At 42.4% G+C, this 25,529-nt stretch overlaps 3 protein-coding genes across 7 annotated transcripts in view; all 3 read left to right on the top strand.

The window, feature by feature from the left end:
• The first annotated feature begins 4,042 nt into the window (after positions 1-4,042).
• Positions 4,043-4,408, top strand: LOC141808663 (helix-loop-helix protein 2-like). Its single transcript, XM_074695336.1, has one exon. It carries the CDS (start codon positions 4,043-4,045, stop codon positions 4,406-4,408), a length of 366 nt encoding a protein of 121 aa, XP_074551437.1.
• A 2,093-nt stretch (positions 4,409-6,501) lies between these two features.
• LOC141807983 (vang-like protein 1) lies at positions 6,502-24,808 on the top strand. Of its 2 annotated transcripts, XM_074694227.1 has the most exons (10): positions 6,502-6,915; positions 12,712-12,961; positions 13,305-13,473; positions 18,931-19,359; positions 19,450-19,625; positions 19,957-20,090; positions 20,872-20,907; positions 22,210-22,360; positions 22,652-22,886; positions 22,988-24,808. In XM_074694227.1, the coding sequence occupies exons 2-10, from the start codon at positions 12,891-12,893 to the stop codon at positions 23,246-23,248; spliced, it is 1,662 nt and encodes a 553-aa protein (XP_074550328.1). In that variant the 5' UTR covers positions 6,502-6,915; positions 12,712-12,890; the 3' UTR covers positions 23,249-24,808. The 2 variants fall into 2 exon arrangements, with proteins under 2 accessions (XP_074550328.1, XP_074550329.1); XM_074694228.1 differs by lacking the exon at positions 20,872-20,907 and having other exon boundaries at positions 6,593-6,915.
• Positions 24,809-24,887: 79 nt separating this feature from the next.
• dop1b (DOP1 leucine zipper like protein B) overlaps positions 24,888-25,529 on the top strand; it is a 46,125-nt gene continuing 45,483 nt past the window's right edge. For all 4 annotated transcript variants that reach the window (XM_074694222.1, XM_074694218.1, XM_074694221.1 and 1 more), the window contains exon 1: positions 24,888-24,953. The gene's annotated coding sequence lies outside the window, so the exon portion shown is untranslated. The remainder of the gene's footprint in view (positions 24,954-25,529) is intronic.

Here is a 25,529-nt window from a genome sequence, read left to right as displayed (position 1 = left end):
GGTATCAAGAGACAATTGAGGGACAGGTGAGGTTTGATTTCATAAGTCTGAAACGATGGCACAGCGACTGATTTTTTTCAAGAAACTACTAAAAGAAATAAATATCTGGCCCTTGGTGATTTCCACAAAATCAAATGTGGCCCACTTTGATAAAACAAAGAGTTTAGACATCCCTGGTTTAGAGGGTTTTTCTTGGCTTCTGCAGTCTCCCACCAGGATTTCTCTTTCCCTGCAGCCACTAGATGGGGACATTACTTAGCTTCCTTTCCAGATCAATTTGATTCAATTTATGTTGTAATCACAGTCTGTGAATTTCTGCCAGAGTGTGAGGTGGTTCAAAGTGAGTAATATCCACCCAGACGGAGTGTCGTGAATTTTAGGTTCGTTCTGGCAGCAGATGCTGATTGTAAAGCAAAGCAAACTGCAATCTTTCACAGATCAATGTCACTGATCCAATCCCTGAGTAAACAGAGCTGCAGGATTTACTGTGATAGTTTTGGCACACTAGCTGCGCTGCTGCCAGCTATGCAGGAACACAAGTTAAAGTCCTTCAAGTTGTTTCTTGCAGAGTTGTTTGGATTATTTCCCCACAGCAGGTACATATTTGCAAAACCACATCTGAATTATGGTTTACCTCACTGAGAGTAAATTACAAGAGACAACTTCCTAACAAACACAAAGTTATCTCATCAAGATCTCAAAAGAGGAGTGAGCAATTAAAGTTTTGAGTTCCTAGGGTAGGTTTTATATGAAACAGCTGCATCCTTAATCCAGAAACAGATGAAACAGAAGTAGCCTTTAAAATCTGCATTTCAGTTTTATTTTGAGCACTTTTTGTCTCTTATAGGATAAATATCTCCAGTTTGAAAATGTGTTATCTACTTGACTTCTGCAAGACTTACCTAAGTCTCACTTTTCTTCTACTTTTCTTCTTTCTCATCTCTTTGAGATCACACTCTGTTTGCCTGTAGATATTCCTGAGCCAAAGCCCCTGAAGGCAACACGATGAAGAGATGTTCACTGATGTGTGTCGGCGTCTCTCAGCCAAACAGACTCGCGTTGTTAACAAAGAGGATGACACACAAACCTTGTGCGTATTTATTTAATGTTACAGCACAGACACACACAGAGATAAGAGTCAGAGCTGCCAGAGCAAACTGTGTGATTGAAGTGGAGTGTGTGTCTTTATCTCTATTATCATCTCTGCCCCCGAGGAGTCAGGAACAGGTGTTCTTTGTAATGTCTGCATTAGCTGAGCAGAAGCTCTGTTTAAGCAGTTAGAGAAGAGAATAACTGAAGTGAGCTGCTTTTTAAGTTTGAAGGAGATAACGCTGAGATTTTACCCTAAAGAACCTCAGACAGATGCTCCCTGGTGTTGTTCTCACACTTCTGCTTTTCTGTTTAAGTTGAACTTTATCACTTAGATTTTGTTTATTGCTTCTCTAGCTAATCACTTCTCCTTGTTTAGGGCTTCAAAATGTTTTCCTAGGCCCAAAACAAGCTTGACTAGATGCCAAATTGAAATTAGAATTGAAAATTATGTTGGGTGGTGAGTAGAGGACCGGAAGTAAACAGTGAAGCAAGTTACATTTTATTTCCAAGGGAGCCAAAATAAGTTTAAAGGACTGTTTGACCCATAACATCATTATTTTTATGTGCTTTTTAAGGAATATTTGACTAAAATTCTGTTATCAAATATGTTAAATAATTTGATTTCTTAGGGGAACCCAATCTCCCTCTTCCTTCTCTTCCCTCTTGTAGCCATGGTGACAAAGCTGATCGATCAGATGTCATCTGATCTCAAATCAGCCGAACATGTAAGCAGATGGTAACCAGACAGAGGGCAGAGCAGAGGGAGGGGTAGGGAAATTGGGGCACAAGTGGATTTTTGATATTTTAATGTTTGTCTGTAAAACACAAAGGCAAAGTCTGCACTGAAAGCTATGGTACTACATGCAAACATGTAAGTTTAATTAACTCAGTCACAGACACAAATGTCCTGACGTCAAGTTTAAACCAGGAGACATGCATTCGTCTAACCGTAGGCGTGAGCGAAAGATTTGCTCATGCATGCTTCTTCAGTAACAGTTGCACATGTGTATGCATGAGCAGATGAGGAGGAGGAGGACATGAAAGTGAGTTGTGTGGCTCTGGCCTGTAAACAGATGGTCTCCAGACTGAGGAAGACGAGGAGTTGGACCCAGGAGAGATGGTGTGAAAAAAAGAGGAGGAGGAGATGAGTGTGGAGGGTAGGAGAGGGCACAGAACCTAGAAAGCCCTTTATCATATGTTCAGATGAGAATCTGCTGATATCAAGTGGATGGTTTATAGTCTTGTCCAAAACTGAGATTGACTTTAAGTCTGCAGCTCAACACAGATTCAAAGGCAAAGAAAAGAGACTAAGAGTTGTACAGTTATGGAAGTATCCTCTACTCTTAGATCAATTTGAGTATCTCAGTGATAGATGTGCAAATATCAGAGCTGCTAACAGAAGATTCTGAGATATGAAGTTCACTGACCTTCTCTCTTGTTGTTCAGCAGCGTATCCAGATTGACATTTCCAAACCTACAAGGTATAAATTGCCACATATCACTTGTAAGAAAAGGTTAATAATGTAAGCCACATACTGAGACCTTTACAGCTAATGTATCCCCTCATGTGAGGAAATATTTTCCAGAGTGGAGAGACCCTGTGGTGATTCACACACAGTGATAATGTTAGTAATGATTTTCTCTGACATTTCCATCTCAGATATTAGGAAAAGTAAATGCCACCATCAACCACAAACACCAATATCTGGCTTTGATATTTGATCCTTTATGTTGTAATGAAGACAGATAAGTAGCTTTTAGATTTATCAATGCTGATAACATCTGTTCGACCAGATTTTCGATTGAAATAAAAGGTGAACACTTGTCAAGCTGACACATTCAGCCCCAGCCTTATTTTACTCAGTAGTTTTTGTTTTTAACAATAATAAAACACCAGTAAGATTCGTGGGTAACTGTGGATAACCGTGGCTATCCACAGATATACTGACAACTTTTATTGGACATTGGACATCAAAAATGTGTGATATGAATACACAAAAAATAAAATAACGACTCCCAACAGTATAATGATGAACCTCTCTTAAATGTGTAATCTAATGTCGTTAATCCGCGGTGGGACGTCCCTTTGATTCAGCCCTCACGTGAGCGTAAAGGGCGTTTTTTAGTCTGCGCGTGGCCACAACAAAGCAGTCTGCCGCTGTCGGATGTGACACCATGACGGACAGGGAGGAGGACGAGCAGTGGTTCGAGCGAATCTCGCGTCCTGCTTCAGCTTTCAGACAACGTAGACACTCATGAGGAGAAAAAAATGACTGCACTGACTCTAAATGAAAGCCAACATCAATATCAAAGACGTGAGAGTTCTGAGTCGTTTACTTTGGGAGGTTTTAATATGTAAGGTAAGTCAGAAAATAATACTTTTTACTCGGGTTGATCCATGATATTTGTACGGTTCAAGCTGTTTTCAGCAGACTAAGCAAACAAAAAATGTAATGTTGAATTTATAAAGGAAAGGGGCTTTAAAATGTTTCAATGTGTGCGTTTTAATAAATACGCCAAGTTCAACGCTAAAAGGTTTTATTGTTTATTGTAGTTTCAGCACTTCGGACAGCGCCGGTTCATTATAGCTGCAAGTGCGAATATCAACCACTGGGGGGCAGCACGAATCCCTCCTATTTTAGGGTTCTTCGCCCCCAGAATTCGACCAATTTCTAAAGTTTGACGTACTCAAACTTGTAGAAATCTACCAAACGAGTTTCATCCAGAGATGTCATGATTACAAGTGGAAGTTATTGTAATGAATTGAGATAATTAAAAGAATTGTGTTGATAGAACTGATTTAGCCCATTACCTTATAGTTTTAATACGGTTTAACGTAGCTTTATGCAAGTATAGAATGAAAATAAAAATAAAATAAATGTTTCATTATCATTATCATTGTTGATTTATTCGATTCTTCTTCAGGACCTCTGTAGTCAGATGATCCATGATGCTCAGTCCTGACCGACCCGAGCCCCTCCTGCACTGGGGACAAACAGACTCTGAGACCCTTCTGGACACTCTGAACGCGCACTGTGGATCCGTATCTGTGGATCTAAAGGACGAGACGCGCTCCCTGACGCACGCGGCCGCTCTCAGCAGGGAGGAGAAGAGGAGGAAGCGGCGCGCGACAGCCAAATATCGCTCAGCTCACGCTTCCAGAGAGCGAGTCCGGGTTGTAGCTTTCAATGTGGCATTTACTGAGCTCAGAAACCTGCTCCCGACTCTCCCACCGGACAAAAAGTTATCCAAAATCGAAATCCTGAGACTCGCGATTTGTTACATCTCCTACCTGACGCACGTGCTGGATGTTTAAGTCTGTTTATAGTCACTAAGCGTTGCCCTAACGTTATACTGTAAACTGATTAATTATAGGAATATGACGAATTATTTCTCTTCGTTAGTAAACGGCAGGATTATAGAATGAGGATGGAGGTATACTGCAGCTGTCTGTCATAATTTGCTGCCTTATAGACTTTGATTTCTTATTGCACTGATTTATAAATGCAGTTATTTCAACCTCATAATAAATAGTCTCCTGGATTTTCTCTGCTTTCTGTTACCATGTGTTGGGAATATGGGACTATAATCCATTTGTTAAGAAAACACATTTTGATATAGACCTGTTTAAAAAAGACAGAACCTGTTTGGTAGTTTTTCTTCAATCTATTTTTTCAACATCTGAAGCAGTTAAAGGGATTTCTTGGTGTTTGAGTACACTGCTGATGCTTTTTACATCAGGCTGGGAATATAAACTCCTGAATGTCCCTTTTTATTCCTCCCTCCATTAGTCAGAAGCAGTCTGTCCTCCCTCTCTTCTCCCTTTATATGCGTCTCTGCGGTGTAATGCAGCCTGAGGGGTTTGGGGTATTGTTCATGTCCACTCCAGCAGCAGGAGTGACAGCCCTTTGTCTACACACTGCACAAAACACACACATACACACACAGTGACTGCATACTGTGTCTAAGTCAGATTTTGAGAAAATTGGGGCAGGGAAAGTTGTTGCTGCGAACGTTATGTATAGTTAAGCTGATGTGGGTCAGACACTAAAACCAGAATGTGAAGCTGCAGAGGTCCATACAGCTTGGTCTTACACAGGAAATCAATTTTAAACCCTCTGTTTGAGCTTAGTGAATATTCATGCATGATTAGATGTGAAGTTATGGTTTGATTTTATTCTGAACAACCACCTCTTTTAATGCCAATCCACCTGGATATACATCCTGTGTTTGTGAGGAGCAACACTGCCCTCTAATGGGGTTTAATTCAGGGAAATGTATCCTGATCCCTGGCTTTGGTGGACCTGGGGCCTTATGAAATCTCTTACCTATTCCTTTAATTCCTATCTGCTTTGTTCAGTCCCCGTTAAAGGTTTTTGTCACAATAACAGTTCAATTTGAGGCCTCCAGGTATCTTTTGAGCTAAACCCATCTTTTCGTTTCTCTCAGTGTACAAGGCGTTAAATTTAAGTTCCACTTTTGTAACATCATCCTTTTGTTTGTGTCACATACATGTTTTTTGATATACTTTAAACCATGGTACAGTTAAAGAAAGATTTTCAAGTTTTTGTGACATTAACTTCATTATTTGTATTCATCAGGTGGAGTTCCCTGTCATGTAATTAACTTGAAGATGGTTTAAGTTATGTTTAGTTTATGTGAGATTTCATTAGGTAAATCTTTTAAGCATTGGATGATAATTTCATTGCACAAATATCTCTGTAAAGCCACCTGTTGGCCCAGGGATTCTTTTTTTCAAATGATGGATTATCACAGAGTAAAATCCAAACTTGCAAAATTTCATTGCATTTAAAAAAAATGCTTCATCTTACAAACTCAAACTATCAAACTCCATTTCTCTTTGTAAAATCACACAAACATCCAGTTAGTGTTTGTAAAATCTCTCCTCTTGCTGTTTCCCTCTCTTCTCTTCCTCTCAGGAGGCACAGCAGACAGTCCAACCCAGTGGGGATGACTTCAAGCCTTGATAGGCCTCTTGTTCTTGCTCTGCCTTCCCTGTCTTCTTTTTTAACATCTCTCTACAGATTCATTCTCTTTTTGCTGTGTTGTAGGTGGAGGTGAAAGGAAGGCCATGTGGTAGGGTGGGTAGTAACAGTGCTGCCACTACCTGGAGTAAGGAGCCTGGGTCTATTGAGCAATAAAGTGGTTCTGATGGTGAATTGATGAATGATGGGAGCTGGCATGGAGGCCAGAGCTGACTGTTAAGCCTCTGACTTGTAAAAAGAGGTTTCCACTTGACAACCCCAGTGATATGTGCTGTTTCTTGTTGCACATCTGGTTGTAGGTTTTGGGACTTAATGGAGCCATAAGTGGGCTTAAAGTATCGATAGATGCTCAGGTTTCTCTGTATACTCTTGATTTCTTTTAAGTACATCAACAAGTTATTCTACCTGAATGGCTTCCAGACTAATTAAAATGAGAGAATAAAAAATATTGAAATCAAATTTTACATATCACAGAAATGTAAAGAAAGGCTTATCTCCCTCGAGATTGATATTAATCTTTAAATCAAAAAGAAATTCCTGCTTGTATCAGGTCTAAACCTGACCTAAACTACGCCCTCTAGTGGCATTCATCTGAAAATACGCACAGAGTGCACTTGACGTGTAGTACCTCCATGCAGCCTCCCTCTCTGATACAAACCACAATGGCCAGGCTTGTGTGAGGAGCTGCGTCCTACTGTCAGCACACACAGGCAGAGGCAGAGACAGAGAAGCGACCCGCCGCAGCAGCAGCAGGAGCCGGAGCACAGCGGTGGATTCACCGGAGCGGAGGAATATGGCACCTCTGTGAGCAGATACGGTAGGTAAATGAACTGAAAATGGCGATGCTCTGTACGTTACACCGGCTGTGCCTCCGCCAAAACCCGGAGCCACATCCCCACATAGGAATTAAAGATGAAGTTCAATGCTGCCGTGGAGGAAAATGGTTACCTTCATGTGCAGGCGGATGGAGACGCTAACCCATTTTTACTCACAAGCTTGTAGTCCAGATTTTAATTCAGTTCGGGAGAAAACAGACACTGTTTGAGGTTATAGTAGCCTGTTGGGGTTAATAGTGTTTAGGTTGAGGATGAAATGAGATCTGTTGTAACCAAAGAGGAACACCACATCCCTGTCTTTATCTCCCAGACCGTGGGTCCCACAAAATAAAAGCCTTGCATTAGCATTTTGTGTATCAGCATCATCAGTGTGTACAGCTGTGTGATGTGTTCCTGTGACTGGATCCTCCTCACGTGCCTCCTCTCCCTCAGGATCTCTCAGAGTCATGATGCTGCAGTGAGACCGTGCAGCACATTTATTATTGAGCAGTGCTGATAGGTCCTGTGCAGAGAGGTGATGGGACACTGTGGATGAATGAGTCACTCCCTGGGAGCAGATTCTGATCTAAGAAAGTGGGGTTGGCTCTGCTTTTGTCATTGTTCTTTTTGGAAACATGTTTTCTGGCTGGAAGGGGCTGTGTGTCACAAGTGGGATGAGAAGTAGAGCTTCCCGAGGATAACTCTGATGGTGAGGTGTAATGCATGATGCATTGGGAGTGGTGTGTTTACAGACATAAAAGCTTTGCTCTTACAACAGGAATGCTCGGTGGTATTTCTCCCACCTCTCTCCTCACTCTACTGTACTTTTATTTAGTTCCACATGAGTGGATAAGACGGGGTCTAAGTTTGCATTCCAGAGAACTGTGTCAGGTCTTAACTTTCTCCTTTTACTGCAGGGGGAATGTGTGTGAGAGTGTGAGAGAGTGTGCTGCAGGGTGGGAGTGGCTGAGACTCTATCCATCCAGTCACTCAGAGGTCACAGGTTTGCTCTCCGCACATGTCAAACAAAATCCTTTCTTACAAAGAATCAAAGCTTAGAGACACAATGAAAGGAAAATGTACAGGAGAGGAGGGCCAGGTTTCATCATTTATCCTGAGGGTGAGGTGGAAAAAGTAGAAAACATCTGCATCGTTTGCTGTGTTTGAGTGATCTCAGTCCATCACCAGTAATGTTGGCTCTGAACACATTATCAGCAGCTGTTCGTCTGGGTTATTTGGGGTCCACGGAGGGATTGTGGAGTGTTATTACTGTGAAAAACACTGTCTGTGTCCCTGTGCTTTGATTTGATTTCAGAGGACTCATGCAGCTCACCAGACTGCGTATTACTCTCCATCTCATCAGTGTTTATAGTTTACGTCCCACTTTCAAACATCTGATTAAGACTAATTGACGTGGAGCAGAAACTATCACGCTCTTCATTTGTGAAAAGTCAAAAGGTGCTCTAGTGTGACTTTGTGCTTTTTTATAACTGTACAGTGTGCAGAACAAACAGTTATTAAACAAATAAGGAAAAAATCAAATCAATCAAACATTAAATGACTCTTTTATCTTTTTTCTAACCCTGAAATGTATGAACTAACCCAAAACCCGACCAGCTGCTGCATCTGGCAGATTATGGCACGGCGCCACCAGAGCAGGACGCTTGGAGTGAGGACAGCGTGAGGGTTGATGGGTGTGAGCGAGGGTGCAGATGCCATAGTAGGCCCTGCCCGGTGCTCTAGATCAGCTATGAGAACTGATCCATGTGGTTCAGGCTGCTGATACCTTACTTGAATCTCAAATTCTGCTCTTTTTGCCCCCCCCCACCCATAATCTTTGAAGCTGAGGTGTTAAACTAGGGTTCAGCATATTCAGTTTGCTGAATTATTTATGAAGGGGAACAGAAAGAGATCTGACCTAACTGATGTAAGGACAGAATAGTAGAGAAGGGTTTGATCCAAGGTCCTGAAGTCTACATGCTGAAGTATACTCGGGCAAGACATTTTACCCCAGTGTGCCCTCAGTGGCTAGCAGCAGTGTGTTAATTGGAATAGTTGATGGTCTCTTTACAGAGCAGCCTCTGGCATCAGGGTGTGAGCCTGATATGTAATGTTAAAGCGCTCTAAGTGGTCAGAAGATGGAGAAAGTGTACAGTCTATTTGCCATGTATATTGCACAGCTGATAGTTTATTTTAATTATTTAAAGAGGTAGTACATATCAATGAACATTTTAGCGCAGCGTCAATGAATAAATGCGCCAGAGCTATCCACAAAGCTAATTTTCATATGTGGTCCTTGGCAGGTCATAGAAGAGATGATAACGAATGCTGCACATTGTAGAATCTGTTGCATAGTTAATAATGCAAAATGTATGGGAGGATAATATTTTTGCACACTAGATGATGAAACTATTTTGCAGTAGGTCATATCCTGCAGTAGCTTGTAACTATGCGTCAATCATTTTTCCTGCTTTTCCCTTTTCGGGGTCATAGACAGGTCGCCAGCCAATCACAGGGCCAACATGTAGAGACAGACAACCATTAAACACACACTCACACCTCAGGGCAATTTAGAGTGACCAATCAATCTCACAGGCATGTTTTAGGTCTGTGGGAGGAAGCCAGAGAGACTGTATGCATGCACAGGGAGAACATGCAACCAATATTTAAAAAGGCACCTGTCCAGCATCGGAATCAAACCAGGAACCTTCTTCCTATGAGGACATATGGAGCCACACAGCTCCCCCCTCAGAAAACAAAACAAATTTGTTACAACAGTCCAGCCAAATGCATAAACTGCATCCAAATCATCACACATGCCAGGCCGTGCATAATTACAGTATCACCCACAGTGCTGCAGCCCCCCACCCACTAAACAAACACACTAATGAGTGTTTGTTTTACATTAGTGTCACTTTCTGCCCTCGTGAGTCTCAACCCAGTGCAGCCAAGCAGAACAGTCCGCAGCAGTGCGCCACGCTTCACTTGGCGATCCGTTTCCTGCAGAGTCCTCGTACCAGAGGAGTATTTTTTGGGGGGGTAGAGCCTCTCGTCCTGTACCCACGTCGTTATCCCCGCATGCTTTATTCATAGTTACCCTCAGTTTGTAACTGATAGTTTTTCTTACCCCGTGGCTGCGATTTTCCACATGGCCTGGTTCTCTGTGCCTCTTCAAGCTCGTCTCGTGGATGAGTGGCCCCTCAGAGGGAGAGATCATCTTGGCCCACATACCGCTGCCACGCGTTCAGAGACCAGCACTCAAGGGGTTAAGGGCTTTTATTTAAATCACAGGGGTCGTTCATTTAACCGTGCGAGTGCCGGGTGTAAAGAGAGGCCATTGTTTGTGCCCTCTCTGTACCACCCCAACCCCCCACGTTCACATATTAGTGTATCACACAGATCTGCTCCTCGCAGGGGGGATTGATCATTGCCTGAGATGGGTCCTCCTGCCTCCTGGTGTTGCCATGGTAACAGTGGACGCTCCAGATGTGGGTTAGAGATGGTAGATATGGCTCTCCTCCGTCTGCCTCTTGTTTAAAATTTGATGCTGTGACATCATTTGATGCTGTGAGTGATATGTTTTATTAAAATATTTATTGAATACAGCTCTGGTCATGTTCAACACATGTTCATGTTCCTTCAGCTGCATCAGGGAGGCATCATTTGAGACAGGAAATGGTAAAACATACATTTACGTTAGCATCTGAAATGGCAATTTGGCAGTTTCTCATATGCTGCCTTCATGTGATTAGCCCCCCTTTGTGTCTCCTTAATGGAAATCTGCTGCACTGCCTCTGTTCCCAAACCTCATCTTCACACTATAATCTCCATTCAAATATGCTGATTGAGCTGTTTTACTATTTATATGCATTAAGAGGTAGGAAATAGCCTCTGAATAAAACTAGAGAGAATGTTCCGGGTTAGTAAAATGAGACCAGGCTGTCAGGAGATGGACAGGGTGTAGATTGAGGTCTGAATGAACCGTCACGCACGGTGAAGCACAGAGACATCCTCTATGCAGCGAGCAGCATACATTAAGGTTCAGGAAGTGACGGTGAAACACTCAGTCTGGCCTCATAATGGAGAAAGTGGATTCTGGAGGGAGATTATCTGGATTAATTGGGTGAATTTTTGCTTCTCGTGTTTAAAAATGTCCTTTTTGTTATTTAGCCCATTTTTATAAGTCTCCTGAGATGAATTTATTCCTTTTATGAGACAAAGCAGCACTGAGGCAGCACATAAACCAGAGTTTAAAAGCCTTTAAGGGCGACTGTTTCAGCCGCATCAGTTTTCTTGAATTGTGTTTTCAATGTGGTGTTTTAGTGTTGGTTAAAGCAGGGGTTTCCAAATAAAACTGGTCTCATAAAGTCTCAGTTGAGGCAGAGAATGCTGAGCAGTCTGGAACAAACTCTTTAAACTGTAAACCCATTTTCATGCGACAGGAAAAAATAGTTTTACAGAAGCAGACATGAATAAACAAACATGCCATATCCACAAGATGAGGAAATAAGTTTCTGCCAGCTCTTGCCCTCCAAAAAAATTCAACCCTTTTCTATTTCAGCTGTTTAAAAAGCTTGACAAAGCTATTTTTTGCATGTTTTCTCTGCAGTTTTAATATAAAATGAAAGTTTTAATAACTATTTCAGTCCTAACATTATTAAACCCCTTCATGACAAACACTAGCCATGGTTACATGAGGAGTTTTTTGTCTTTCCGAATGGAATCTTTCTGAATGACTTTTCCGAAAACAATAGTATACATGGAAAGGAATATTCCAATCTCTGGTCTACATGTGCTGCGGTAATCAAACAGAATAGTCAATGGGGCATGCACAAACAAACATAAACAAATTGAGGAACGTCTCTAGTTGCATCTTACGTCATATCTGAGCATGCGCTGAAAGAACTTTCCATTTGAGTGGACACATGATACCTCAATCGGTTTGGGGAAAGGAATATTCCACCCCTGTGAAACCGATTAAATGTCCATTCGGGTTTGCACTTTTCTTTCAGAATGAGGTGTGTACAAAGGTTAAATTATTTCCGTTTGAGCAAATAAACCGAATGCAAGCCGAATATTTGGGTCCTTATATACGTGGCTATTGATAGTGCTTGATAAAGCACCTTTTTGCTGTTAGGACCTGCTGGAAACGCGATTCATAGCCAGACACAAGCTCCTGGAGGTGTTCCTTGAGAATCTTAGCCCATTCCTCATGAGCGTTAGCATCCAGTTTACTAAAGCTTGTGGGCTTGTGTGCTGCAACTGCCCTCTTTAAATCCTTCCTGGGACTCTCTGCGCAGTTAAAGTCATGTGACTGTGATAGACACTAAAAAGAATGCCAGAACTTCTCCTGAAGCCACTCCTTTGCAGACTTTGAGGTTTGCTTTGGATCATAGTCCCATTAGAAGGTCAAACAACACCCAAGCTTTAGCCTCCCTGCAGATAACATTTTTTGCTAGGGTTTCCTGCTACTCAAGTGAACTCATCCTGCCCACCAAATGTCATAGATTTTCAGCGCCGGAAGAAGCAAAGCAGCCACAGAGCATTCCTGAAGCACCTCCATGCTTCCCTCTCCAGACTCACTGCCGATCCACCAAACAGAATCCCCCGAACTTCTGTGGTTTAACTCATTAATGATGTATTTTTATTGACTGATGGTTGTTTTACCAAATTTTAAATACAGCGTATGGATGAGCACAAGCTGCGTGTTAAAAAGGACAAATTATTTCATGCATTGTGCGTCTTTGTGGACAGATTTTGTGCCTCACACTCTCTCCTTCTTTGTTTTCCTCTCTCAGGTCAATGTGGCTACTACAACAGCTCTCTGGACTAGTTGTCAGTAGTCGTGGATTCCTGAAGTCTGTCTCTATAGCAACCCTTTCCTCCTCCTGAGTGCTGCTGCCAACTTTCGCCCTGCCACACGCCAAATCTCTCCTCACCGCCCCTCGGCCAATCACTGCCTCTGAACTGCGCTGGAATGGACACAGAGTCGACCCACTCAGGCTACTCGTATCACTCGAGCCGCTCCGGGAGATCAAACCGACATGGGTATGTTTGTGAATGTCTGCTTCTCCACCTGACTGTCTGCTTCTCTCCTCCATCACAAGTCAGAGAGTTGGTTGAGTTTGACTTCGGCTTTTGTGTAAAACATGTTGTTTTGTTGACTGATGAATCAGATAAGAATGTCAAAGAGTGACAGAGAAAAGATTTGAAGAGCTGGTTGATTGAGGTCCTCATAGTTCACTGGCTTTAACCCATTTCACTCATTCATTCTTTAAAAGAGAGGATCATTTGATCACTCTTCCTTCCACTCCTCGCCCCCTGTGTTTGCACATCATTTGTTTAATATTCTACCTGCTTGTCCATGAAGTTCAGTGTGTTTCTGTTTTAGTGATCGAAGCCGTGAGCGTCACAAGGCCAGCAGTAAGGACAGTGTGCGATCAGAGAGGTCCGTCGTCATCAACCCCCCAGACTCACCCACCCAGGAGTCCCCTGTTCACAACGGAGAGCCACTGCCCGGAGAGCCCACACCTCCAGGAGAACATGGGGACGACGCCCAGGTATTTAGATAACACAAAACTGAACACACATGACGTCTGACCTGTGAAGCTTTCCTTTCAAGTAAATCAGCCGACTCGCTAATCCCTCCATGAACTCCACACCATGACCTTTCAAACTCATCCTCACACAGCTGGCAGCCCGTTGGTGAACGCCTGACACATTAATAACAATGTGACAAGAGATCAAATAGGTCAGAGGATTAGTACCCCTCTTGTAGGCCCGGACGGATTTATACGGACTGCGTTGTGCCACAGCGTGTGTGTGTGTGTGTGTGTGTGTGTGTGTGTGTGTGTGTGTGTGTGTGTGTGTGTGTGTGTGTGTGTGTGTGTGTGTGTGTGTGTGTGTGTGTGTGTGTGTGTGTGTGTGTGTGTGTGTGTGTGTGTGTGTGTGTGTGTGTGTGATACTGGGTATAACTGTCACACATTTCAGCTTTGAAAGGTTGTTGAGTAAAGCTGATTTTGCTGAGCTTCAAGATCGAAAAAGGAATTGTGAGTAAATACCGGGAAGCCAAATATAAGGAAACGGAAACAGTTTCACAGTTTGTAAAAATACTCTCAGTTAAAGAGAGATTATTCTGCTGTCCAATATTTGAAATATGGGTATACAGTAACAATGCTAGATGCTACATATTTGTATGTTATAGAATTCCCTGACTGTGTCTGTAAACTGGCCAAAATGCTGCATTCTAAAATTAGCACAAGATCTGCATGAGATCTCAATGAGACTTCCTGAAATGATAAGGTTATAGCATAGGGAACCATAGCATTGGTTCATGACTTGTTGGAGATGCTAGCCTTAAACACCAAGGTCTACCCATCGCTCCATCCCCAACAAGTTTTCAGATGACTGTCCAACCAGAAGTAAAAGGGTTTAGCATGAAGCCTTCAAGAGACAGCAGCTAATCAAAACGTTTCAAATAGGGGCTGAAACAAGAGTCTTCTGTTTTGGATTCAGTTTTGGGGATGTGTTGTGTTCTTCAACATGATCCCCAGCATCGTGTTCAAAATACAGATATAAACTTTGCATAAGGGATGCACTGATATGAAAATTTTGGCTGAGTCAGATATTTGATATTAATACTGCTGTTATGGCCGACAACCTATATCAATATTAGATAAAAAAAGAAAGAAACAATCTAAGATGATGTGTCAAGGTAGTTCATAGAGAAAGAGCAGGGCGATCATGAGAAAAGACGACCATGGAGAGGATCAAAGGATGGAGCGCCCCAGATGAACGTGATCAAAAAAGTATGTTTTGTCTGTTTTTTGGATCAAAAACAGGAAGAGAGACATAAAAAAGAGAGTCCACTCTTCTTAGGTCGTTTTGGTGTTTACACAGTCACAGAAAACAATATTGTTTGGGCCTTGAAAGATCATTCAAGTTGCTCTGAAAATGGCCAGCAAATAATGAGTAAATATGAGTCCACTTATACTGATATTGATATTGATATCGATATGTCTTGCATCCCTACTTGGCATTATGAATATGACATCAGTGTTTGTCTGCTGTCAATGTCATTAAGGTGAGTGAAAGTAATTAAGCCAACCAAAGAATTCAAATAAAATGTTGTGAAGAAAATCAAGTATATTCTGTGACTGAGAGATAGCAGAAAAGGTTGTGTGAGAAAAGCTGCCTGAAAAATTGGTACATCCCAAAGTGGCTATGACCAAAACATATTTTAAAATGTCTTCAAACAGAATTTTTGGGCTCTGACCCATTTTGCCGTCTCCCCTCCTGGCTGGCCGACCACATTCCACAATGTCATGTGATTGTCAGCTCGTAGCTTGTGTCCATTGTCCGCAGTGTAATGTAATCTGCCATTGTGCTGTGGTAGCCCCGCAGACGAACAGCATCCAAATGGCACAGGAAGCAGCCAGCATCATTACTACCACCACCAAAGTCAGCCACAGCCAACTGGCTCTTTTTTTTTTTAAAGGAGAGGCTCTGTTGGATTTCAGAGCTGCTGTAACACTAACAGGATGAGGAGCAGGGAGACTTCCTGACCGCCTGAGCAGAGCGCTAGAGTCCAGCCAAACCCTGTTTTGAGGAAAGCTGATATGAATAATCCTTGGTGTTTACACGCATGCCTATGACATAAGGATACGGGCTTGGACCACAGCTTGTGTGGATGTGTGTGTGTGTGTGTGTGAGTCAGAGAGAGAGCGCCAAGACTGATACTGAGACTGCCCGTGCTGCTTTGTGAGACAGTGTGACTTTGTGCCAGAAGGCAGCAGCTTTATTTCACACTGTTAGCTTTAGCAACACCAGAGCGTATGCTGGGAAGAACATATTCCTGTTTTGTCTTTTCACGCTGTCTGTCCTTACTTTTTCTGAAAACAGGGATGTACACACACCTTCGCCTTGCTTCTATGCTACATGATATGAAGTAAGAAATAATATAGAGATAAATACAGAATTAAAAGAAACTTGCTGTTTGTTGCTCTGTAGCCTCAACACAAACTGATTTCTAAGTGTCATTTTAACCTCTACCCAGGCAAGTGGGGCTTAGCTATTGTGTTTTGTAGCTGGCAGAATGTGCGTATGTGTTAGCGCCCCAGCTAATCAGTATGTTGTTGTGTTGTTGTGCTTTGTGACGGTGGAACCAGCCTCGGTGTAATCCTCGTTCACCCTGTGCCAGATAAAAAGACGGCCAAACAAGCAGCAGCAGCAGAATACATGCTTTTCTTTCTCTGACTGTCTGACTGTCTGCCCCTCTCAGTTTCTCTTCTGTTCTCCTCTCTTAACAGTACATGGAGATCAGGCCTGATTAGAGTGGCATTAATCTTTGGGATTAATCCAGTGAGACTTAATGGCTGGTTTTAACAGTGTATTAGCTCAGTAAGTGATACTCTGAGAGCTCGTCTGAGGCCAGATCGAGAACTGGAGGCTGAATGATGAGATCAAGTGTTGGACTCTGTAGTTACTTCACCATATTTACAACAAAAATTGGCCGTTTTACCAGCAGACATTTTCACTCACAGCGAGCCAGCACTCATAATGCCAGGGCTGAAACTGAAGCAGCTCACTGGAGCCAAGCCTCCCCATTTGAGCAACTTTTTTTCTTGTGGTTTGAAATTTCATTTTCTTCAAGTATTGAGGTTAGAAAACAGTCCAAAAATCGGTCAAAATTGAGCGCAAATTATGTAGGAAATTGTTTTTGCAGAGTGTGTCGAGCTGGCACCACCATCCTTTACCTTCTCTTCAGGTTAACATCTTAATATCTGTGCTACTCATTGCTTTATCAGTTATGTATGCTATTTAAACTAAACACATCCTACACGCAACAGTATGTCTTTTTTAGGTTGAATAAAAAAAATGAACAAAACACCCTTATTCCCGTGGACTAAAACATGTCCAACCTTCCTTCATGAGTCAGTGCATGTATTCAGTCCCTCAGCAAAAAAAGCCTCTTCTCTAAAATCACTGTGGTGCTTGCTTTAAAATTTACAAGCCAAATCTATTTTTGTTTTTCCTTAATTTCTATCAACATGAGTCATTTGTAAATGAAGCCAAAATCAAGATGTAGTTGCTCTAAATTACATTATCTTCTTCAAAACAAACACCATATTTCTTAGCCGGTTAACGCCATCAATAGGTTTGCAACATTTCCGCTTTTAAGCTTCATCTGGGATTCTTTGGTTGCTGACATCTTGCATTTTCAGATTCAAAAGAAACCATATCCTCAAGATTAAATATGTAAGACTTCTGTTTTTGCCAGATAATAAAACTGTCTAAAATAATGACTCCAGCACCAAAACTAGAAATCAAACCCATCAGGAAATGTATGTTGAATAATCTACAGTATGATGTGCAATGAATGCAACTAGGATTGTGAGACAGCTCTTGAGGAAATATCCTGAATAAGAAATTGGAAAGTGATTTTAGATTCTGCTCATTTTTATTGAAAACATCAGTGGAGATGACTTTTTCAGCTGCTGTCTCCGGGATGAAGATTAAACCATCAAACGTCGCAGGATATTAATTCGTCTGCTTGTTTTCTGAAGTATGAATGACATTGATAACCTCATAGATTGTTCCAAAGGTTAGGAGCCTATTAAGAAAGAGAAGATGAGTGATGTGAGGGAGTAGAATTCAGGTGGGGCTGCGAATGGACCGGACACCACCTTTAAATAGCTTTCCCCACAGCTTGACACATTAGTCTGGGAGATGTCTGTCTGCATCCCCCTCCTCCTCCCTTCTGTTTTGACTCATTTACTTCCATCTCTTTCTCTTTTTTCCCTCTCTACCTCCCCTCATCTCATCTCATCTCGGTGTGCTCATTCATCTTGGATCCTGTTGGCATCCTCTCCTCCAGCAAGGCTGAGTTAATTAGCTGTGAACAGTGGTGGAGGGCAGAAAGCAAATTCATGCTGCAGGACTAGAAACGTGCAAACACAATGTTGAATTCAGATTTCAAGTGAGATTGACTTCTAATACTCCAGCATTAGCACAGATAGAGGAATCATACGTCCATACTTGGTTTATGTTACAGCTCGTCTGGATTTATCTGGATTCCCTGCAGCTTCCCCCAGCCCGTATGGCTGAATCTGGGGCTTTACCGTCTGTTTGATGCACGTGTATGCAGCCATGAAGCCTTGTTTGTTCAGCTTGTCATTTTTTTTTCAGCCCTCATCCATCTCTGTGCAGCTGCGCCTCTTCTGATTGGTCGTCTTTGGAGAACTGTACAATGCAGCGACTCTCTGGGGGACAGTGAATTGCTAATTACCTGAATTAACGACAGGCACAGAATAAAATAAAGGCCTTTTATCGCAGACTTGTCATGAATTTATTCTGTTTTTGTGTCTTTGTTTGAAAGATTTATGCTTAAAATGACCCTGCAGGCTATGCAGGGGGGGGAAATGACTCTAATTTGCGATGATGGGCCTGGAATGCTTCAGCTTTTGTTGTTGTGAGTCAGTGAGTGTGTAAGTGTGTGCATCCTCCTGCCAAAGGAGGCTTCCCAACTTGTCATCTCGTATTACCGTAGTTGGGCTTTGAAGGCCTGTCACAATGAGGCAGAACTCCAAGAGAACCAGACATCCTTGAATAGCATGAGGAATGTCCTGTGTGCAGTGTGCAGAAGATCTACGGTAGTGTCTTTAGAAAAGAAGCGAGGAGAGGGGCATAATGGAGGCATTTTGCAGAGAAGATTCAGGTTCAGGCTGTGATTTTGCCATAAACATAATTCCCTTAAGTTAGCAGTTTTATAATGACAGAGTTTTTGTTCTCCTTGTCATATTTATGCTACATTGTCCTCGGTATACTCTGTTTTGTCATTAGAAGATGTAATATTCATAATTATAACAATACAAATATTGTGCTTTTTTGTCCAGTTCAGTGAAAATAGCTCATTGTTGAAAGTTAGGGCTAATTTATGAGCCACCAAATGAGCTAAAACAGTAATTAAGACTAATTTGAAAAATATCAGATCAGTAATCTCAGCTCTCCTTCTTCAGGATGATAACTGGGGAGAAACCACCACCGCAGTCACTGGCACCTCCGAGCTCAGCATCTCCCAGGAGGAAGTCGTCGGACTCGGGAAGGAAATCCAGGATCGGACCCAAGGCTTCCGCCGTTACCTCCCTGTGGCTGTAGGCTCATGTGTGGGACTCCTGATGGTGGCCACGCCCCTCGTCTTCCTGCTCCTCCCCATGGTCATGTGGCCCGACAGACTGCAGACCTGCGGCGCTGCCTGCGAGGGCCTCTTCCTCTCCATCTCTTTCAAACTCCTCATCCTCCTGGTGGCTATTTGGGCTTTGTTTCTGCGACAGGGACGCGCCAGTCTGCCCAGAGTGTGTGTGTACCGTGCCTTCCTCACCACGCTCACGCTCCTGCTCACGATGTCTTATTGGTTGTTCTACGGGGTCAGGATCCTTGATGCTCAGGTGGGTTATTTCTTTTTTTATCAGTGAAATACTTCCTGCTTTAACCTTAATTGGACAGTTAAGGTGACTGCATTTTTATTGTCTGACCAGGATGAAGACTACCACGGTATCGTCCAGTTTGCAGTGTCCCTCGTGGACTCCCAGCTCTTTGTCCACTACCTTGCCGTTGTCCTGCTGGAGCTTCGTCACCTCCAGCCGTGCTACAGCGTGTGTGTGATGCGCTCCACAGATGGAGAGACACGTCACTACAACATCGGACAGCTCAGGTACTGACGCTTAGTTGCTGTTAATATCTCACTTACAGAAAAGTACTCGCTGTAAATCAAAAGAGAATAGAAACACAAGCGGAAATGACCTTTCTGCGTGGTTCACCCAGAGACACCTGGTCACAGTCATTACACTCTATCATGTTGAAGTGTGTGTAATTGGAGGCTTGTGTCCACAGGGGAGGCTGGCACAGTTAAGTGAGTTACTCATCATCGTCCTCATCGTCTGGTTTCGCTTCGGGCCAGCTACTCCCTGCTACTTTTGGGGGGGCAGGGAGGGGAAACGAAACTCCACCTGTGTCTTTAACCCTCTCTTTTCTCTCTGTCACAGCATCCAGAAGGCCGCTCTGTCCATTTTGGAGTACTACTACAGAGATTTTCCACTCCATAACCCGGCGCTTCTCTCCGCCTCAAAGCACCGGGCTGCCAAACACCTGGCCGGGTTAAAGGTCTACAACGTAGACAGTAAGTCTTCTGTAGCCGTCTGGAAAAAGGATCCTCTGTTTTAAATAACTGTTACATCTCAATCCTGACTCACTTGGCCTCAACCCTCAGTTTTGAGTGCTCCCAGGAAGAGATGAGGTTCCTCTTTACAGGGAAATTTTAAATACGGAGTCATTGTTACATGGAGCATGACAACAGGTGTAGAAAAAAGCCTTTATATTAATAATTTAAAGTGTAAATAGTAGGGCTTGGACGAAATATTAGTCTCATGATACAATACCAGTACGATTTTTGGGGCACCTGTTTGATTTAAATTACGATTCTTCGATTTTTTGTAATTTTTAGTTTGTTTTTTTAACACCAGACCATGTAAAATAGTGAAATGATGATGATAATGTCTACAGACTATACCAGGCGTGAGTTACATGAGTCAGAGAGAAACATTTCACCCTCTGCTGGAGAAAAGTAGAAACTTTTTCTACAATCCAGTTTAATACACAAAGACTGAAATGAAGAATTTGAATTTGAAAAAAAAAAAACGTTTTTTTTTTCTGAAGAATAACGATTTTGATATTGTCAAACAAAAAATCCAGATACATTGATTTTTTTTCTCCCATCCCTAATAAATAGCTCATCTGTTGTCATAAAGGGACACTTCCCAGTCAAGGGTACCAAATCAAGGGTCAGGGCCAAGCGAAAGAGATAAGGATTTGGCTTTTCTCTCTCCTCTTCTTCTTTCATTTTGGCATCTTCATCCTTGTTGTGATATTTCTATCTCCTTCTCCATATCTCCCATGAGCAGCTTTTAAAAACAAACTGCGAACATACCTTTTGGACAGTAAGTACAGATAAAAAAAAATCTTCTGCATCTCTCCACAAGGCACTTTGTCACAGGAAGTGGCTAATTTCACGGTTGAGCTCACTCCATCTTTAGTGCACTCCCAAGCCTCTGAGCCGGCCATAACGCTCCACACGCACACTCACACTGTGGTGGTACAATGCACTGGATTTATTCCCTTTCTGCTCCCAGTAACACACACCAAACACACACCACACACACACACACACACACACACACACACACACACATCCTGTAGTGCCACATAATGCTCTCTCCTAAAGGGTCTCTCACTCATTCATCAATCTTAAACCTGCTGCATGACACTGTGAGTTTCTGATCTATGGCAGGGATACAGTATGGGATATGATGTCCTTGCAGCACCTCCCATCCACCCCACCCCCTTTTCCTATCAAAGAGCGGAGGAAAGGCCTCCAGAGGGCTGTGGAATTTCATGCCTTAAATAATTCATCAGAGTAACGCTCATTCCTCACACACTCCCACATTTCTCCTGCCGCTCTCTCAGCCTGACTCCAGCTCAGCTCGCCCTCCTTTTTTTTCTTCTTTCCATTTTTTTTGCTTGCTTACCCGCCTCTCCTTTATTCAAAGTCATTCAATGAGCTCATTTCACAGTGTGAATATCTGAACCATGATGTGAAACATATTCACTCATCAATTCCAAATGGTTTGACAATCTGCTTTCCATAATCTGCGATTTGAGGCTCCAATCCAGCGTCTCTCTCTCACCTGTTCACATTTGCATAAACACACACATGCAGATTAGATCTTAATGTTTTATAACCTCACCTGACCTGCAGCGTTAACTCTCTGAAACTTCCCCCAGAAATGAAATGATCTTCATGAATATGGACCAGATCTTTCTCCCTCACATTAAAAACCCACAGGAGCTCTAATATATCGCTCAACCGGCTCCATTAGCTTTATGAGTCTCCAACATAAACCAGTGAATTCACACATCAGACAAGAACTATGGTCTTTGAAGTGCAAAATGATGAATTTTTAATTCACGGCCTCATAATAAAGAAGCTTTCCGGACGTCTGTGCAGGAATGTGGATGCTTCCAGAGGAGTTTTCCTCTTTCCTCAGTGCCTTGTTCAGAGTTCTCATTGAATGAGAGACATTTGCACAAAATGAAGCACAAAATACACACAGCACATACTAAACTGTTTAATTACAGTCGTTTCATACCTGATCTTTCCTGAAATACACTCTATTAATCAGTCTGCATGTCCAGCACAAAGTGATATAACCAATTTCCTGTGTCCTTTCTTTGGGGTGCAGCCCCAGGGAGCACAGCAGGAGCACAGCCCAGTAATGGGAATCAGTCACGGGCCATGGTCACAGCTGCCGGCAAGCGCAAAGACAGCGCGCACAATGAGCTGTACTATGAAGAGGCAGACTACGAGAGAAGAGTGAGGAAACGCAGAGCCAGGTGAGGAATTAATAAACTGGAAAGTAGGAAGAAGACCTCTAGGGTACCTTGACTTGAAAATAATCCACACGTCATGTCAAAGACCAAGGTAACCTAAAGTGAGTCACAGGAAGGAAGGGACATCCTCTTCTGCGACAATTTGTGGGTTGTACAAAAAGAGGGAATAACTCATGAGTGAAAAGCACAATAAATATTTCACACAAAAGTGAAAAATGTGGTGAAATAAGTCTGTTTATTGGATGGAGTAAATGATTTTGAGAGCAAGCACTGAGATAACTTTTGTGTCGTCAGGCTTGTCGTGGCCGTGGAGGAAGCTTTCACTCATGTCCGGAGGATGAAGAAGGAAGACGAGCGTGCAACTCCGTCTGATATCATGGATGTGCGTGAAGCAGCTTTGGCTATTTTCCCCTCCATGGCCCGGGCCCTGCAGAAATACCTCCGCACCACCAGGAGGCAGCACTGCCACAGCATGGAGAGCATCCAGAAGCACCTTGCTTTCTGTCTTGTGAATAACATGAGTCCTAAGGTGAGCCAGGAACACACGTTGGATCAGTTTTATACTTTAGTTTCTTTTTTTTCTGGCTGGTCAAGTGTCTTCTCACTGACTGGTAATTGTTGTCATTCCAGGCCTTTCTGGAGGCATACCTGGCCCCTGGTCCCACCCTGCAGTATGGCCCTGAGCGCTGGATGGCTGACCAGTGGACTCTGGTCAGCGAAGCCTCTGTCACCAGCGGCGTCAAGGAGGGGACAGAGTTTCTGCTGAAATGTCTTGACTTTAGCTTGGCTGTGACCATCAAGAGCATCCCTTTCATTCGACTGACTGAGGAGTACATCGACCCCAAAACCCACAAGTTTATACTGCTGCTCCAGTCAGAAACCTCAGTTTAACCAGAGCTGAAAATCTGGACTCAAAGGACTGTTACAATTCCCCTTCTAGGTTTTTCAAAAGGTAACTTTTTGTACCGTTTTTGTACTTACGTTTATGTAATTTTCGTACATAGAGCATCTTTGTGTCATTGTCTTTGCAGGAGTGACATGAAAGATGATGCTAAAAAAAGCTGGAGGGAATATGCTTGGATTTCTTTGTCCTGACGTTTGCAGAACACTGTTCAGGTCCTCCTCTATGCACGACAAGTCACTCTTACACACTTTCTTCTTCCTTGCTTTGTGCATGTGCCAGTGTGTGCCTGTGTGGGAGAGTTCATTAAAAGCAGTGTGTGTGACTTGAGGTGTGATTGAAGCATATACCTTGGATCTCTTGTCTCTGTGTAAACTGTAACGACCTGGAAGTTTGATACGACGTGAGTCCTTTTCAACAAAAATGCTCTTTTTTCCAACTTTTGCAAAGTGTCTAGTAAGTTTTTTCTTGTATTAAAAATGTTTGTACAGTATTTATATGTGAATATATCTTATCCCTCAAGACTGTTTCATCTCAAAGTTGTGCATGGCTCAGATCTTTTGTTTTGTTTTTTCTTTTCAGAGATTTTCTGTTTTTTACCGTGTGGCCCTGTATTTGTGGAGAAAACTGGACTGTAAATACAAGAAAACGTGTTTGCAGGTGTCAGAAACAATCGCTGGGATCCCTTTGATAAAACGCTGTAAGATGTAGCCAAACATATGTCATTATGTTCACACCTGGGAAATTTGGTGTTTGCAAACTGATCTTTTTCAGCCTCACAGAAACTAAAGCTTTGGATGCTTTTGAGGTTTTTGTCGTGTGATCTTGCTTTAAAAAAGCACCTCTACCCAGAAGCCAAGTAAAAAGACTCACAAGGAGCCTGAATGAGTGTGTATGTAACATATTCTCTCTCATCTTATACCTGTTTTGATAAAAAAAGAATACATCTCGTGCTGACAAGTGTTCAAACCATTGTTCAAAATTAATAATTTATTGTAAATTTGCTCAACTTCATGTCAGTATTTCTGCTCAGTATTTTGTCTGTCTCACTACTGCCCTCTATCTGCAGCTACTGGATCAACAACACTGTCCTGAGTTACAATCAAACTGGTGATTTATATGAATATTTCATCCATTTTAACAGAAATCTTCGTATTTATTGATGCCTGTCATGTTGTAAATCTACAAAAGTGTTGCTACGGTTAGTTTTAGTGGTGTAGTTTTGTTTAGGGTTTTTAGAAAGTCTTTGGTTGTAAAGAGTTCTTGACAACACATGTGCCTCGTTTACACATATTTACTATACATGTGAAGTTTTCAAGAGTGTGTGTGACAGAGAATGTGTGTGAGAGTTTGTGAAAGAATGAGTGATAAAAAAAAGAAAAGGGAACATACTGGAGAAAAGAGATTGCCTCCCTGCCCGTTTTAGAGCTGACTAGTCAAGTTTCATCAGTTGTCCTTGTCATTTTTATACGCCAGAATATGTTAAAGCATCTCAACTGTGTCAGAGTCATATTTGTTAAAAAAATAAAAATTTGTATTGGAATTTTCAAGTGGTTTGATTTTTTCTGTGTTTTTGTTAGTAATATCGGTCACAACCGTTCACAGGTGTATGTCTGCTATTCATCACAACCTTCATCTATCGTCTGACCCACTCCAGCCCGCTTCGCTACCTAACCAATATGGCGGCCGTTAGAGGTGAGTGTCCAGCAGTCCACATTCAACTTCTTGGCCGTTATAAGTTCGCCAGCTCAGTTATGAAAGTGTACCAAGTGTTTTGCCACTGTGAACGCCCTTATGCACTCAGACGAGTTGATAGAAAAAATCCACCCTAGAGGCCGTTTTCTAAAGTTTGTGTTTCAGGTCGGCTTAAACGTCGTTTCCGTACGTGAGGCCGAAACGCAGCGATACTTTTGCGTGTCACCCTAAAATCGTTGTCGTGTAAACGCCCCCTAAGCGTAAGTACATAAGAACGCCATTTTAGACATGCTTTTGCTTTCTTCAATTACATTTTAACAAGAAACTGTAAAAACAATCGATTGAAGTTGCACCCTAGCATTAGCAGAAGCTATAGACTTGGAAATTGTTCCACAAAGAGATGAGCACTCTTGTTTCCTCCTTCCACTTTCACTGTTGACTCATGATATATTATTTCACGCTGACTTTTGTTCTTGTTTGAGTACATGTTTAGGGAAAGAGACGGTCTGCACATTAGTCAAGTTGATTAAAATGTATATATTATTTATTTTAAATTTTAAACCCCACCTGAGGTTT

This window comes from Halichoeres trimaculatus, unplaced genomic scaffold (genome assembly GCF_033239565.1).
Source record: "Halichoeres trimaculatus isolate MK-OKI-2021-1 unplaced genomic scaffold, fHalTri1.1 fHalTri1_scaffold_19, whole genome shotgun sequence".
In the NCBI taxonomy this organism is placed as follows: domain Eukaryota; kingdom Metazoa; phylum Chordata; class Actinopteri; order Labriformes; family Labridae; genus Halichoeres; species Halichoeres trimaculatus.
This window is presented reverse-complemented; position numbering and strand designations above follow the sequence as displayed.